General features: G+C 45.1%; 1 protein-coding gene and 1 long non-coding RNA gene across 3 annotated transcripts; one reads left to right on the top strand and one right to left on the bottom strand.

Annotated features, from left to right (window-relative positions):
* The first annotated feature begins 1,639 nt into the window (after positions 1-1,639).
* LOC129327221 (uncharacterized) lies at positions 1,640-9,836 on the top strand. Its single transcript, XR_008596790.1, has 3 exons — positions 1,640-1,757; positions 2,048-2,092; positions 9,451-9,836. It is a non-coding gene; the product is annotated as an uncharacterized LOC129327221 (long non-coding RNA).
* Positions 3,568-17,311, bottom strand: LOC129327194 (zinc finger protein 420-like). 2 transcript variants are annotated; one of them, XR_008596783.1, is made up of 6 exons: positions 16,914-17,311; positions 16,639-16,741; positions 12,011-12,093; positions 9,888-10,014; positions 6,199-8,367; positions 3,568-4,774 (listed from the first exon to the last, which is right to left on the bottom strand). XR_008596783.1 is itself a non-coding variant. In XM_054975678.1 (5 exons), the coding sequence occupies exons 1-5, from the start codon at positions 17,019-17,021 to the stop codon at positions 6,257-6,259; spliced, it is 2,532 nt and encodes an 843-aa protein (XP_054831653.1). In that variant the 5' UTR covers positions 17,022-17,311; the 3' UTR covers positions 3,568-6,256. The 2 variants fall into 2 exon arrangements, 1 of the variants encoding a protein (XP_054831653.1); XM_054975678.1 differs by having other exon boundaries at positions 3,568-8,367.
* Between the last annotated feature and the right edge of the window lie 285 nt (positions 17,312-17,596).

Raw genomic sequence — 17,596 nt, forward strand, 5'->3', positions numbered from 1 at the left:
TCTATACCCAACAATGGCCCTACAGAGAAGATTAGCACATCAAGTACCAATCCATATGGAAAAGAACCTTCTCAGGATACAGTGAAGCCTCCCGCCATTAGCATTCCACACCCTGGGAAACTCTTACAGGATGACTCAGCTCAACCCCACCCCTCCTGAGTAGATACAAATGACCTGCCAACATCTTTTCCACACTGTGACACTGAGAGATCTCTGTCTTTTGGTGCTACACCTCTGAAGATGCCAGCCACAGCTGCTGGCGAAACGTCAGGAACTACAATGCCAAGACCAAGGCAATACAGCCCAGAAAACCCACAACAACCATCGTTCTCCAGCCTTGAAAGCCTTTGACAATACAGTAATAAGATTTCTCCCCTGTGTGGATTCTTTGATGGGAAGTAAGAGCAAAGCTGCAAGTGACGCCTGACACAGGTTGGACACTTGTCAGCTTCCCTCAAGTTTTGATGGGAAATGTAGGCATCCTGGTCTCGCAGCTTGGCTCTCCATTTAATTGAAGTTTAAAGAGCAGCAGTCTATGGGAGGGAGAACATGCATTCGGGAGGAGAGTGCAGACATCATGCTCTCACAAGGTGCCCCCCTTCCCCTCCACTGTGTGTGGGGGGCGGGGTCTGTAAACTTCAATTAAATGGAAAGCCAAGCTGTCAGATCAGGACGCCTACATTTCCCATCAAAGCTACATTTCCCATCAAAGGTAAGCTAACAAGTGTCCAACCTGTGTCAGGTGTCACTTGTAGCTTGGCTCTAAGTTGGCCCTTATGATAGAAGCTTTTTGCACATTCTGAACATTTATATGGTTTCTCCCCTGCATGGATTCTTTAATGGGAAATAACACTTGCCCTGCAGCTGAAACTCCTTTTACAATCTGAGCATTTATAGAGTTCTTCACCAGTGTGCATTCTCTTGTGTACAGAAAGGCTCCTTTTCCATCTGAAGCTCTTCTTGCATTCAGTTAGGTATCCTAACATTTCTCAAACTTAGTTAAATGTGTGAAGGTAAAAGCAAATCAGATTTTTGCAGATTGGCAGACAGCTATGTAAAGCTTTGAGCACCCCACCTCAGCGTATCCTACTATATAACTGAGTAAGCATGTTTCAGACAACTCACTTTATACCCTGGCACACCACCAGAGGGCGCTGCTGCAGAGGGAAGCCTAGGCAGGGCACCATGTCACTACAGAAAATGTGCTGTTGTAGGAAGGCCAGGCCGGGATCAGGAGGGGAACAGGGGGCAATACCAGCCCCCTGCCTTCACCCAGCTGGTATTAGGAGCGGAACACATGGCAATACCTACTCCCCAACTTAACCCAGCTAATATTAGGAGAGGAGCAGGTGGCAATGACCACTCCCACCTTATCCCTGCTGGTATTAGAAGTGGTTAGAGAACCACCCGGGAGTATGAAGAATTAATAATCTGATAGAGTCAAAATTTCATACACTCAAACTGTGTTATTCAAACTGAAATAACATATAATAATTAATGCACATTGATCAAAACAGATATTATCTAATTCAGCAATTTCTTTTACAGAAAGTTTGAACAAGAGTCCCAACAAGAGGACCCTAGGGTGTGGTGGCAAAGCAAGATGTAACACAGCTAAGTTTTGTTGTTGGTGCTAAGATCTGAAAGTAATTGTATTTTCTTTTCCTTTTTAGATGATGTAAAGAGAGAATGAGAATCCAAAGGCTGAAATCCCCAAACTCAAGCAGTGCCCGGAACTTAAGCCAGCTTGAGTCATGGTAGGTAGAATTTTTCCATGTCATTATGTTGTACCTTTAATCACATTAGTATACGTTGTACCTTTAATTATATCATTGCATATAAGCAAGATTATCCTGAGTCATGGTATGTAGGATTTTTCCACGTCATACTGGGTGCTGTATTTGGCATGTATGAAATGAGACTCGGCAAGGGTGAGCATGTAGCATTTTACTAACATGTAACAAGCTTATGCATTAGATGTAACACAGGTAAGTCTTGTTGTTGGTGCTAAGATCTGAAAGTAATTATATTTTCTTTTCCTTTTTAGATGATGTAAAGAGAGAATGAGAATCTAAAGGCTGAAATCACCCAGGTGGTATTAGCAGAGCAGGCAGTAATACCCACCCCCACCTTAACCCAGCTGGTATTAGGAGCGGGACAGATAGCAATACTCAACCCCTTTCAGCCATCAGGGATCAAGAGTGGAGCAGGTGGCAATGCCCACTCACCCCATCTTCACCCAGCTGGTATTAGGAGTGGAGCAGGTGGAAATGCCCACCCACCATTTTAACCCAGCTGGTATAAGAAGCAAAGCAGGTGGCAATGCCCGCCCCCGCTTCAGCTAGCTTGGATCAGGAGAGGAACAGGGGGCAATGCCGGCCCCCAACTTACTCAGCTGGTATTAGAAGTGGAGCAGGTGGTAATGCCAACTCCTGGCAAATCGCACCCCCTGCCTTAAGCCTGCTAATATTAGGAGCAGAGCAGTTGGCAATGCCCACCCCTGCATTAACCCAGCTGGGATTAGCAGCGGAGCAAGTGGCAATGCCCATCCAATGACTTAACCCAGCTAGTATTAGGAGCACAGCAGGTGGTAATGCCTACCCCCCCTCACCTTAACCCAGCTGGTATTAGGAGCGGGATAGGTGGCAATTCCCACCCCCAGCAATTCCCACTCCCCACCATAACCCAGCTAATATTAGGAGTGGAGCAGTTGGCAATGCTCACCTCCACCTTAATGCAGCTGGTATTTTGAGTAGAGCAGGTGATAATGGCCACTACCCACCTTAACCCTGATGGTATTAGGAGTGGGGCAGGTAACAATGTCCATCTCCTGCTTTCACCCAGCTGGTATTAGGAGTGGAGCAGGTGGCAATGCCCTCCCTAATCAACATACCTATGGGATCACAAGTGGAGCAGGTGGCAATGCCCACCCCACTTCACCCGGCTGGGATCAGGAGGAGAGCAAGTGGCAATAGTAATCCCCACCAACACCCAGTTGGAATCAGGAGAGGAGCAGGTGGCAATGCCGCTCCATGCCTTCAATTGACTGATATCTGGGGCAGAGCAGGAGGCAATGCCCTTCTTCCCTTCACCCATCCAGGATACCGAGCCGGGCAGGAGGCAATGCCCGCCTCCTTCAATCTATGGGAAGAAGGCACTGAGCAAGTGGCAATGCCCTCCTCATCTTCACCCTGCCAGAAACAGGCACTAAGCAGGCAGCAATGCCCGTCCCCCTTCAACCTGCCAGAATCAGGAGCAGAGCAAGTGGCAATACCCACACCCCCTTCACCCATCTGCTATTAGGAGTGGAGTAGATGGCAATGCCCACCCCTCGCCTTAACACAGCTGGCAGTAATAGTGGAGCAGGTGGCATTGCCCACACCCCACCATAACCCAGTTGGTATTAGTAGTGGAGCAAGTGGACATGCCCATCCCCCTTCACCTTGCTGGGACAAGGAGCAGAACAGGTGGCAGTGCCTGCCCTGGCCATCATCCAGTTGGGATCAGGAGTGAAGCAAGTGGCAATGCCCACCCCATGCTTTCACCTGGTTGGGATCAGGTGCAGAGCAGGAGGCAATGCCCTTCTTCCCTTCTCCCGGTCAGGATAAGGAGCTGAGCAGGTGGCAATGCCCACCCCCTTCAATCTACTGAACGAAGTCACTGAGCAGGCGGCCATGCCCACCATTGCCTTAAGCCAGCTGGCATTAAGAGTGGAGCAGGTGGCAATGTCCACCCCGCCTTAACAGCTGTTATTAGGAGCGGAGAAGGTGGCAAAGCCCATCCCCCCCTTCACATAGCCAAGATCACGTGTGGAGCAGGTGGCTATGCAGACTCCCTCCTTCACCAGCCAGGATCAGTGATGGAGGAGGAAGGAATGCCTGCCTATCCACCCTCCCCTTTCTAGAGCCTGCTGTATTTTTTCCCACAACAGGCTTTGTTACTAGTTTAATACATACTTTATTAAAACAAAAAGGGAATACAGAAAAAAGGGGAAAGAAAGGGTACAAGCAAACCCAATATAAAGCTGTGTGCTACAAGGATTATTAAAATACAGAGTACAAAAATCATAACCTCCATAGTTATTAGAATAATAAAAAAACCTATTTAGTGTATATTTTTCCAAATAAACAACACCTGCAGAATTCAAACCTATTTCTAATCTTTATTAAAAAAAATAAAAAGCTAATTATTCCATTATTACCCCTATCTTATCATTACCTTTTCTTAACTATAACAATGCTTATGACTTAATATAACTAATTAAGCAAAACAAAACAGGAAGGGTTCCAAATATACTACACACCTGAGGGAAACTCCCCAGAACCCAATAAGACTCAGTCAATTTATATCAAACAGTGTTTAGTTAATCATTATCAAAATTTACAATCATACTGTGCACAATTTCTCATATGAACAATTCAAAGACCATGCAGCTCAGTCCAATACCATAAGCACATGTCCCAATAACGCTGCGAATTGAAAATTCCATTCGCAGCCGTGCCCCCTCATGTGATTCTTCTGAGGTAATACAATCCTGGAGGGAAGAAATATTCATCCCGCACATAAATTCGTAGTGTATATCAGTGGTAAATATATTCCGATGGCAATAAATCCAAAATTACCGCTGTTATCTCTATGGAGACGAGTATTTAACAGCAAAACGGCAGATCCAGAGGAGCAAGGCAGCTCCCGAAAACGAATCTCCCGACAGATGACAACGAGCCTGCCAGCATTTAAATTTACTCGTTTCGGTGTTCCTTCATCTTGGCCATCTCTATGATGTAAGGACATTAATATATCAATGCTATTATTTTATTTACATTACAGCCACTGAACTTACAAGCAATAAACACCATTCTATATACTTACATATACAATGCAATCACAGTCACTCTTTCCAGGTTCAATAGCTGCTAATTAGAAACAGGTGCTATCCTATGGTTACAAACTCTTATATATTCCATCCCATTAACATTACTCTCACCATTTAAAGGTATACCGGGTTTTATTTGAAGGTATAACTGATTTTATTTTGACTTCATAAGAACACTGCAAAGTTAATTTCACTGTTTAGCCCACAAGGTGCTAGACAATCCATTCTATAAATCCATTGTGCTTCCATCTGTAACAGTTTAGATTTCACCACTTCAACCACAGAATGTCTTAAATCTCATTCATTCCTGTGGTGTCTTGTAAAGTGTTCTACCAAAGGGGCTTCTAAGTTCCCTGTATGGATCTTAGACAGATGTTCCCTTATTTGGACCTTCACGAGTTGTTTAGTACTCCCTACATAACTTAGAGGGCAAGGGCATTGGATAATACATACTACCTGTGACGTGGAACACGTTGAATAATCTTTGGAATAAAGTGGTTTGCCTGTAAATGGGTGCTTAATAGATCCCAGCGGTACACTCAAAGCGCAAACATTACAATGCCCGCATGCATGATGTCCAATCAGGAACGGTGTTATCGCAGCAGCTTCTTTAAAGTCAGAATGTACCAGGATATCTCGAAAGCTCCTGGTTCGTCTATATCCGATTCTTAAGGGCATATTACACCCTGGTATCACGAATGATATGCCAGTGTCTTCTAATGATATTAGCTATATTGCCGGCTATGTGGGAAAAATCCAGCGCCCATGTCATTCCTAAATCATTATTATTCGTGTCCTTAGGCTGTAAGAGCTTCTGTCTCGGTATAGCTTGTGCTCTGCTCAGTGCCCTCTCTACAGTGTCATCAGGGTAGCCCCTAGTTACAAAAGCTCCCGACATCTTATTCGCTTCCCGTTTGAAATCTGAACTACACGTGGAATTGCGTTTGAGGCGGAGAAACTGTCCATAGGGGATGTTACTTTTAAGATTATGCCTATGGAACGAAGAGTAAGCAGATCGATCTGTTGGTTTTCTATAAGGTCTCACCCCCAACCTAGTCTCCATACTTTTATATACTACCACATCTAAGAATGGTATACAATGAGAATGTCCTATTTCAATATTATTTACCATACAGTGTAATCTAACAATTATCTTCTATAATTAATTATCTTACAGTCAAAATATAAAATATATCAATGTGCAATCAAATTGAAATTTACAGGACTAAAACACCTTATAAATTTCATCTGTTCTATGCCAAATAATTCTTTTCAAATTCTTTAATCGGCCTTCTATTTATGTAACTCATCCGTTTTGCCCTCACCGCATATTCTGACATTTTGTCTTTCTAGATTTCCTTGTTTGGGCATTCTTCTTTCCATTTACTTGTGGGTTCTTTGATGGGCAATAAGATAACGATTAGCAGAGAAGCTCTTTCCACATTCTGAGCATTTATATGGTTTCTCCCCTGTATGGGTTCTTTGATGGCAAGTGAGACTATTCTTATGAGAGAAGCTCTTTCCACACTCTAAACACTTATGCGGTTTCTCCCCTGTGTGGATTCTGTGATGATAAGCAAGGCCTGTAGAGGTGATAAAGCTCTTTCCACATTCTGAACATTTATATGGTTTCTCCCCTGTGTGGGTTCCTTGATGGTAAGTGAGGCTACTCTTATGAGGGAAGCTCTTTCCACATTCTGAGCATACATGTGGCTTCTCTCCTGTGTGAATTCTTTGATGGCAAATGAGGCTACTTTTATGAGGGAAGCTCTTTCCACATTCGGAGCATAAATATGGCTTCTCTCCTGTGTGGATTCTTTGATGGTAAGTGAGGCTATTCTTATGAGGGAAGCTCTTTCCACACACTGGACATTTAAATGGTTTCTCCCCAGTGTGGATTCTGTGATGACGAGCAAGGCCTGAAGAAAAGGTAAAGCTCTTTCCACATTCCTGGCATTTATATGGCTTCTCCCCAGTGTGGATTCTTTGATGGACAGTAAGACGGCGATTATGAAAGAAGCTCTTTCCACATTCTGCACACTTATATGGTTTCTCCCTTGTGTGGATTTCCTGATGATAAGTAAGGCCCTTAGAGGAAGTAAATCCCTTTCCGCATTCTGAACATTTATGTGGTTTCTCTCCAGTGTGAGTTCTTTGATGGACAATAAGAGTGTGATTATCACCAAAGCTCTTCCCACATTCTGAACATTTATGTGGTTTCTCCCCTGTGTGGATTCTGTGATGACGAGCAAGGCCTGAAGAAAAGGTAAAGCTCTTTCCACATTCTGCACATTTATATAGCTTCTCCCCTGTGTGGATTCTTTGATGGTAAGTGAGACTATTCTTTTGACTGAAGCTCTTTCCACATTCTGAACATTTGTGTGGTCTCTCCCCTGTGTGGATTCTGTGATGATAAGTAAGGCCTGTAGAGCAAGTAAAGCCCTTTCCACATTCTGAGCATTTATATGGTTTCTCTCCTGTGTGGGATCTTTGATGGTAAGTGAGGTTTGTCTTAAGATAGAAGCTCTTTCCACATTCTGAACATTTATGTGGTTTCTCTCCAGTGTGAGTTCTTTGATGGACAATAAGAGTGTGATTATCACAAAAGCTCTTCCCACATTCTGAACATGTATGTGGTTTCTCCCCTGTGTGGATTTTATGATGATAAGCAAGTCCAGATTGGGAGCTAAAGCTCTTTCCACACTCTGTGCATTTATATGGCTTCTCCCCTGTGTGGATTCTTTGATGGTAAGTGAGACTATTCTTTCGACTGAAGCTCTTTCCACATTCTGAACATTTATATGGTTTCTCCCCTGTGTGGGATCTTTGATGGTAAGTGAGGTTTGTCTTACAATGGAAACTCTTTCCACATTCTGAACATTTATGTGGTTTCTCTCTGGTGTGAGTTCTTTGATGGACAATAAGAGTGCGATTATCACAAAAGCTCTTCCCACATTCTGAACATTTAAATGGTTTCTCTCCTGTGTGGATTCTTTGATGGTAAAGAAGTTGGGATCTATATTTGAAGCACTTTATGCAATCTGAACATTTATAAAGTTTCTCTCCTCTATGATGGGAAGAATGCTTTGAGCTACGGCTGAAACTCTTTTTGCCACCTGGGCTTCTGTTGGATTTTTTCCCTGTGTGCCCTCTTTCTTGTTGCGTTAAGCAGTCCATTTTCTGACTGTTTTCCCACTGTGGTGTCTTCTGGGTGTGCAGTTTATCATGTAAAAAATGGTTTTGGACCAGGATGAAGCTCTTCAGACACTCTGACTCCTCCTGTTTTTGCATTCTCTGATGTGAGCTAATACTTGATTTTCCAGTTAAGATTTTGGCACATTGAGTGAGAATCATTTTATTTCTTTTATGTTTTTCTTCATGGACTTGAATTTCAGGGGAACTGAAATCTTCAGAAACAAAGGATTTCATTCTCCATTTTGATATTGCTTCAGTTCCTCTTTTATGCACTTCTCCCGCTGTCTTGCAGTCTTGTTCTGCAGGAAAGAAGAAAAAAATGGATGAGGAAGAAATTGATTGTCCTGTCATCAGAGAAACAAAATTAGCTGCTTTTTTTTTGTAATTAACTTTCATAAAAATTAAACAACAAAAAAACAACAGCAAGAGAGTGTATGTGCTGAAAGTATTCATCTACATTTCTAAACTGATTTTCCACGTGTTATTAGAGCAGGCTATCCCTTTCAAACACTGCCAGCCACCACAAACCTTCATCTACATCTTTGGTGGCTTTTCAGGCATTAAAGTCACCATGTGCCCCCTGTTTAAACCTCTCATTTTAAAGCAGAGAACCCTGACCCAAACCCTCACACGGCCCTTCTCTCGTCTCCAAGAGACGCCGTCAGACAAGCAGCCACTTCCCACTCTTTACTTCCCTTCACCCAGCTCCTGCCAAGGGCTCTTGGAGAAAGGGAACTTAGAGGTTATTTACCAGTAGCAACAAAGCCCGTTGTGGGGGGGAAATACAACGGGCTCTAGAAAGGGGAGGGCGGGCAAGCAGGGATTCTCTCTTCCTTCGTCACTGATTCCAGCTGGTGAAGGAGGGGGGTGGACATTGTCATCGGCTTCAAGCCCGATCACCCTGATCTCGGCCATGCGAAAGGGTGGTGGGTTTTGTTACCTGCTCCATGCCTGATACATGCCGGGAAAAGGGGGAGGGGGAATTGCCTCCTGTTCTGAGCCTGACTACAGCTGAGTGAAGGGAGGCAGGCATTGCCTCCTGCTCCGAGCTTGATCCCAGCTGGGTGAAAGGGGGTTGGCACTGCCTCCTGCTCCATGCATGATTTTGACAGGTGAAAGTGGGTGGTGGGCTTTACTACTTGCTCTACTCCTTCTCCCGGCCTGGGTTTCACACCATGGCACATTTTCTGGAGGAGCATGGTGCTTTGCCTAGGCCCCCTCCATGGCAGCGCCCTCTGCTGGTACACCAAGGTATAAAGTGAGTTGTCTGAAATACGCTTAACTCAATTATATAGTAAGATATATATGCTGCCACCATTCAGTTTAGATGTATTGGCCCACTAGTGGTGACCAGAGTGTTTGTGTGTCTTATTTCCCCTCAGCTAACAACTACAGGCCAGCCAGGATTAAAACATAAATAAAACAACAACTTTTATTTATAAGACTGAATTATTTTTAAACTCCTAAACTGCGGTTAAACAGGGAAGGTTTCAAAGGATCAGAAGAAGCTGAACTGCCTCTCTGCTGCCTCCTCTCAGCAGCCCCCAAAGCCCCTCTCCTTTTCCCTCCCTCCAACCGATGCTCACTCCCATTGGCCCAGAATTCTGCCCATTCTCATTGGCTGTCTCGCAGGAGCTGGAGCCAGTCCTGTCCATCACCGTTTTTGCAAGATATTGCCCTTTAAGCTCCAGAGTATTGACTGACAAAGAGATTTGACTAATAAATGAAACTCGGATGTACCATGCATTGAGACAAGCTGACAAGACCACCAATTCTTACTTTCCATATCGATCAACTAAAGGCCAAAAGAGAGCCATACCGAGAGAGGCCAGATTCCTGCGATTCTCCTCCATGACTTCCCTGTGCAATGTCCTTTGGTCCGGATCCAGCAGCGCCCACTCCTCCTGGGTGAAGCAGACAGACAGCTCCTCGAGAGTCACCAGCCCCTGAAAGAAAGAAACATTTTCCCCTTACAGGTGGCACACTCTAAAACCAGTCTTGTGAGGAAGAGTAATAACAACAACAACAACAGTACTTCCATATCACTCTTCTATGCAGATTACTTCCACATTCAGAATGGTGAACAAAGTCAGTGTTATCATTATTCCCACAATACAGCTGGGGAGCTGGGGTTAGTGGCTTATCTAAAGCCACCTGCTGACCTCATGGCAGGAGTGGAAGTCGAACAAGCAGAGTGCTGATTCACAACCTAACCACTTAACCATTATGCTATAGCAGCTCTAAAGGATCCAAATCTTTTTTGCATTAACATCCCTAGTCAGCCACTTTGCCAGAAAGAGAAAAGACAAGAGGGGGCAGAGGACTGAGGCCCCTGGGAAGCTCCTAAGGATTTCTCCCCTACCTGGTCTGGCTGTTCAGAAGGTGCTTGATGACCTGTCTACCAACCTGTAATCTTGAGGTTTATACCTGGAAAACTTGTAGAATAAATCATCAGTCAGTCTCTGAGCATTCAGAAAGGATGGCTGTGATTACTAAGAGCAAGCAGGGGTTTCAAGTCATGTCCGACTAACCTTATCTCTTTTTTTGGATCAGGGGAATGCTGTAGACACAGTTTATCTCTCTCTTTCTATAGTATATATATACCTTTTGATATAACCTAATGTTCTTTGCATAAGGTTATATGCACTTTTAATTGCTATTTTTATTTCTTTTTCAAATAACTTTTTTTTAAAAGGATAGACAGTTTCTCTGGATTTTACTAAAGCTTTTGATAAGGTTCGACATAATATCCTTGTTGACAAGTTGGTAGTTGTGTAACAGGCCGTTGCCCATGTCTAAAACTAAGCTTCAACTAGCCAGGAGAAAGATAGATCCCTCTCCGGGGAAGTTGAAAGCAGTTAGTCCTTAGATCTGTCAAACAGATAAGTTCTTTGAACCAGAGGTTTATCAGTACATTTATTTATATAGGGTTCAATATTGCTTTGCAACTCCTTATCAAACACACAGACACCAATCTAGAGTTTATTTCACTTTATTGAAAATACACCCTAGTTTTTTAATGAAGCAAGTAATCAAAATATAAATGGCTATTAATATGAGTCCTATAAAAACAGAACACAGAAAAGCAATAAGAAATAAGTTCACTAACATTTCTTAATAAATCCTAAGTTTAACATTGCTCAAAGTTACTATGAAATACATAGTTAAAAATATGTTCTCACCTAGATTCTCTCAAGAGATCTCTTCCATCAGTACCCTGCTTATTCTATCTGTGTTGGCAATTATATACCTAATCATATGCAAATATTTAGGATCTATTCACATGATAGCACAGACAAATAATGATTGGTTTGACACTTCACTGAATATTCATAATTTCATAGTACAGCCTTCCAATTAGTTAAAAAATTATGTCATAGTCAGTACTGCAAAAGAAGACCATAAATCTCTGACAGGTGTCAGAAAAAGTTAAGTTGGGAGATCACCATTGGTTGAATCTCTGATAGAGGAACATCAATCTCGGTAGAGTCCACTATTTTAATTAATCAAAGGATGAAAGCACACCTGTTGAATTACCTTACACATAGAAAAAATACACTAAAAGTTCATGCAAAGTTTAAAAGTTCATCTAGAGAATACAGAAGCTAGGCCTAGTATTGTTCAGTATTGATTATTGGCATATGATTTTAATCTATATTGGCATAACGGTTGACAAAATGCACTGAAAAAGTGCTTCTTAATGGTTCCTCATCGTCTTGGAGAAGATTGACAAGTGGAGTGCCTTGTGGCAGGGGAGGAAGTCGAACTAGTGGAATGCTGATTCACAGCCCAACCACTTAACTACTATGCTACAACAGCCCTGAAGGATCCAAAGCTTCTTCACAGTAACATCCCTGGTTAGCCACTTTGACAGAAAGAGAAAAGACAGGAGGGGACAGAGGATCAAGGTCCCTGGGATGCCCCCAAAGATTCCTGCCCTACCTGGTCTTGCTCCTCAGAGGCTGTTTGATGTCCACCACAAAGTCTCAAAGCTCCAGCTCCATTCACTAGTGTCCTTCCACCATCTGTGAGACAGGAAAAGAGGTGAGAAGAGTCAGATCCTGAAACATTGCCTGGTCAAATTCTGAGTTTTCTTAGATTTCAATGGCTGAAGACCTGCATACTTCAGAGACCCTTTTCTTCCTTATGAACCTTTGGTCGAACTAGGGGTAGCTAGAGATCTCCCAGAATTACAACTGATCTCCAGGCCATAGAGATCAGTTCCCTTGAAGAAAATGACTGCTTTGGAGGATGGATTCTATGGCATTATGCCCTGCTGAGGTCTCTTCCATACCCAGCCCTATCCAGGCTCCACCCCCCAAATCTCCAGAAATTTCCCTACTTGCATTTGGCAACCCTCAGCGGAACAGCCCCACTGACCCACAAGCACCACTCCATTCAGTCCTCAGAAGAATCTAGGCAATAGTGGTTCCCTGAGCCCCTGTCCAGTGATTCTCCACTCTCCCGGCTTACCCAGCCCTTCAGAGGGGTTTTCTGGTAAGGCTGCCACCAGATGGTCATTTTGGCAATTACGTGCCAAGAGGGCCAGTACTCCGATTTGCACGCTCCAAGAGAATTAGGGATTTAGCAGCTGACAGCTTCTCTTCCCCTGGTGCCAGTTTTAAATAGCCTGTTTGAACAGTGGAAGTCCACGTGGTATGGAGAAGAGCTACCAGTGTTTAAAATAAGGAACAATTTATTAGAAGAGTCCACACACATACTCTCTGCATAGTGATGGACTGAACAGGGGGTATAAAAGAAACCTGCAAACATGCAATTCCTCTGTCTCTTATTCTATGCATGCTCTAAAGGGTGTGGATCAGAAGCAGGCTGGTTCATGTTCTAAAAGCTTCCGATTAGATCAGGGCCAAGCTACAAGTGACGAATGATACTTGAGCGGCAAGTGGATTGAGTGGAGGGCAAGTGAACAGGGAGAAATACACTTCTGTTCAAGTGTCATTCGTCATGTGTAGCTTGGCCCTCGGAGTCTTTGTCCAGGCAGCCAGCCCCTTTGTGTGCTCCATGTGGCAATGGTGGCCACCTGGGCTCCAAGACGGAGCCCAGGTGTGAGAGCTCCTTTCCCCCGATGGAATCAGCCAAAAATAGAATCCAAAATGGACCCTTCACATGTGGTCAAGGGAGTTTATCTTTCTGTAGCCCCACCACTTGCTGACCAACAAATCTTTTCCTGAAATCCCTGGAAGATGTCACCTAGCCCTTGCAACTCACTGTGTGAGCTACTAGGCATCAGATTCCAGCTGGCCATTCCTTGTCCCCAGCCATTAACATATCTAAAGTTAGGTGGCTGGTGCCTGAGTGATGCTTGGAAGGAACTGACTTCCATACTCCTGCCTTTCTTCTGGTAGGAGGGAGCAAAGCTGGTAAGACTTAATGGGAGGATTTTGTCAAGCCCAGCCCCTGAAATAAAGGGGATTCGTCCACTCCCCCTCATCTCGAGCTTCTCCTTGCCAAGACAATAGGCTGCCATCCTCCATGTACAGCTTCCGTCACCAGGAGAAAATCTTTCTTCCCCCTAAGATATTTGCTGGATCCACTTTGTGCTACTGAGGCTGAATTACTGAGACTTGATTAGTTTTATCCTTCGAACAGGTCTGAACCCTTCATTTTATTGATTTCATATATGTTTAGACTGCTTTTCCTGTATGCATGTGCTGAAAAGTAAACATTAAGAAAAAATATTAAAAGAGTAACGGTCGGTCTGCCGCTATTAACATGATCCCACCTGCCAGAATCTGAGACATGAACCAGAATGGAAGAAACCATTACAAAGAGGTCAAATCCTCTCTCGTCTGCTTTCACGTTCTTACCTACATAACTCTATTTCAGAGACAGCTTAATGGAGCAACTACCTTCCTGCCGGAGCCATGACCTGCAAGCGCTCCAGTCACGCACCACTCGCATTTGATATACAGACCTTTGACGTGCACATCAGGTAATAAAGGTCTTGCCTCTGAGATGCAGAGCATGACTGACTATCTTGAGATCCGATCTGTTCTCACCCATCCTTCCTGAATGCCCCTCTGATCATTCCAAGGTGTCACCAGTGCCAAATATTAGATAGTGCTCTAATCCAATATATCAGTCATGCCAATCATCCTAGCACAGCACATCGTTTCCTTTGTAAAAGTGCCTTGGAATCACTTTTGAGGCAAATACTCACCTTGGCTCCTGCCTCCAGATAGAAACTGGCTATTTAAGAAGACCCTCGTGGGTTGCTCGGAGAGATCTCGTCCCTACCCCGCCTTGAGTAGTCCAGGTGTTATGCTAGGTGATCTTTCCCCCCACTGCTGAATCTTACTTCTTGACAGACAAGTGAGTATCACCCAAACAACCATCTTCCTGCTAATGCAACCGTCTCTATATTTTCCCCACCTTTATTTCCTAGCCTTGTACTGAATGTATGTGTGATTCTTGTTCCCTATACACTCAAGATTATTAAATAAAGGCTTTGATTCATTGAAATATGGCTCTCCTCTCTTATTGGGCGTGTTCTAGGAACTCTGACCCTGCTATACACAGGTCATGATCCCTTAATATAAGCCTACTGCCTATTAATTTTCCATCTTTGAGGCAGTTTGGCTAACAAGAAGACACAGAAAATATCTCTTTAAACAATAATAACAAAATAATATCATTTGATTTATATACTGCCCTTCAAGACAACTTAACACCTACTCAGAGCAGTTTACAAAGTATGTCATTATTATCCCCACAACAAAACACCCTGTGAAGTGGGTGGGGCTGAGAGAGCTCTTAGAAGCTGTGACTGACCCAAGGTCACCCAGCAGGCTTCAAGTGCAGGAGTGGGGAGTCAAACCCGGTTTTCCAAATTAGAGTCCTGCCGCTTTTAACCACTACACCAAACTGGCTCTCTGCCAAACAAGGTATCTCTCCAAACCATTTATAAAAGTCCGCCTGTATTTGCACAGTTTGCAGAAAGCTAAGAGGGTGGGAGTCTCTCTGACCTCTTCAGACAGACCATTTCACAAGCTGAGGCCACTACAGAGATTGCACGTGTGCGGGCAACTGTTGATTTTGGCCATTCAGCTGAGTAAAGTTGCCATAGTGAGGGACAGGGAGGGAGGAAGTCGTGTAGGCTTGAGGGAACAAGGCCATGAAGGACTTCGTATGCGACAGCCAAAACCTTGAACTGAGCCCAGTAATTGATAGGAAGCTAACGGAAGGACTGCAGAATGAGATGCTTTCAGGCATCACAGCTGTAAGGCAGTGACTCAGGACCTCTGCGGCATCAAGAGGGGATTTGAATACCAAGATACACAGCTGGTTTATCGGCAGATCCATGGCATCCAATCCCAAAGTTACAAATGATTTCTCTAAAGGCTTTGCATAGAAGTTGAATAACGTGGGGGATGAGATTGTGCCCTGTGGAGCCGAGAGAGACAATTCCCACACTGAGGATAGCAGGTCTTTAACAACAACCCTCTGGGTCCATTTTCTGAGAAATGATTTAACCAGGCCAAGAAACATCCCCTCATACCCACTTCTGTCTTCAAACACAAGACGGCAGGGTCTTCTGTAAAAGCTCTGCTCTCTGTTAAGGCAACCCAGAGGCACCCTCAACTAGTTTTGGCCTCTGGGCTTCATGATTCTGGGGAGGAAGCTATGGGAGGATTTTCCATGACATAATAGCTGAAAAGAAATAACAAATGTCTTACATTTTTTAAAAAAACATTGCTTCTGATCAGGACCGGATCGAGGGGGGGCAGGGGGGTACTTTGCCCCCGGCGCCGCCAGGGAAGGGGTGCTGGGGGCAGCTGCCGGAGTACGCAGGTGGCAGCATGGGCAGCCTTGCAGCCCCCCCGTGCTATCTTTTGCCTGCCCCACAGGACAGGGGGCGGCTGGCTTGCCCACATCCCCTGTCCTGCAGGGCAGGCAAAGTGCAGTGTGGCCGCCCACGCCATTCGCCTGCCCCACAGGAGAGGGGGCAGCCAGCCGCCCCCTGTCCTGTGGGGCAGGCGCATGGTGTAGGCGGCTTCCCAGCCCCGTACGCTGCCGCTGCCACCCTGCGTGATGACATCACCCAAATGACGTCATCATGCTGTGCTGGGAGCGCACGGACACAATGCGTGCGCACAAGGTCGGGCTAGAGTTGTCCCGGGCACCGGCAACCCTAGATCCAGCCCTGCATCTGATAAATCTTTATTTGTATTTCAGGCCCTCATCCAAAACAATTCATTCCACGCTCCTCCACTTTGATGAGAGACCTCCAAAGAACACCAGAGTTGCAGAGGCAGACAATGGCAACCTGCCTCTGTTAGTCTCTTGCCTTAGCAACCCCCAGCAGGGGTCGCTACAAGTCAGCTATGATTTGATGGCACTTTCCACCACCACGTGGGCTAAAGTTCAAAAAGATACTCTAGAGATACAAAGCTTTATTCCTTTGAAATTCAAACCTTATGAACCTGAAAGAGAGCCTGAATCTCAGCATCTTTTCCATGCAGATTCCAACAACAGCCCAGAAATGGCAGGCTTGCTTACTCTAGGGAAGGAGGCCGAGAGGAAAGAGAACAACAGAAATCCTCACCCACCTCCCTCGCTCTCCTGTGGGGCCCCCCAGAACAGCGGCCCCTGCCTCAGGTCGGATGGCGCCTTTTCTGCCTCACAGAAATCAGCAGCCTCTTCTGACAGCCCCTGAAACAGCAGACAGGGAAGGGGGAGAGGAATTAGGAAGGGAAGGGGAAACATCCGGGAAGGGGTGGAGAAGGGCATATTGCTAGGATGGTTTCTTTAAAAGCTGGAGACTTTGCCTGGGAGGATTTTCCATATTTTGTTCTTTTGACCCTCCAGGATGAAGCCCTCTCACCTGCTGGTCCTGATTCTGACCATCTGCCTGGCTCAGGAGGAAGCCTTCGGCCAGGGCCACCGCCTGGGAACTGCTCTCCGGCTGGCATTCCCTGACCCAGCTCTCCATCTCCGGGGGCAGGATGGCCAGGAACTGCTCCAGGATCACCTGGTCCACGATCTCCTTCTTGCTGTGCCTTTCAGGCTTCAGCCACTGGTGGCAAAGATGGTGAAGTTGGCTGCAAACCTCTCGGGGCCCCTGGGCCTCCTGGTAGCGAAAGCGCCTGAAGTGATGGACCTCTGCTACTGAGCTAGTGGCATCTTCACCCAGAATACTTTCCCTAATTTTCCCACTGATCCCTGCCTGTGTGGCCTCAGGGCCTCGTTCTGCTTCTGACTCAGTTGAGGTTTTTATTTCCATCTTGGCTCTGGGGCTGTGAAGGGCTGTGCTCTGGGAGTGCAGTTATCTTTTTTCGCATGCCACAGCTGGCCGGCGAAGGTCCAAAGTCCTGCAAAGGCAAGAAGATACTGGGCTAATAAAGGCTAGAGAACACTGAAATATCCTGCTCTCTCCTTCCTATCTTAATTCGTCTACCCCTTTTCAATCAACCAAAGATCAAGAAGGCATATAAGAACCAGAGACGTAAATTACGAACTGAAATCAACAACTGGATCCACACACACAAAAAAATTAAAATGCCAAGC

Source organism: Eublepharis macularius, chromosome 4, assembly GCF_028583425.1.
Source record: "Eublepharis macularius isolate TG4126 chromosome 4, MPM_Emac_v1.0, whole genome shotgun sequence".
In the NCBI taxonomy this organism is placed as follows: domain Eukaryota; kingdom Metazoa; phylum Chordata; class Lepidosauria; order Squamata; family Eublepharidae; genus Eublepharis; species Eublepharis macularius.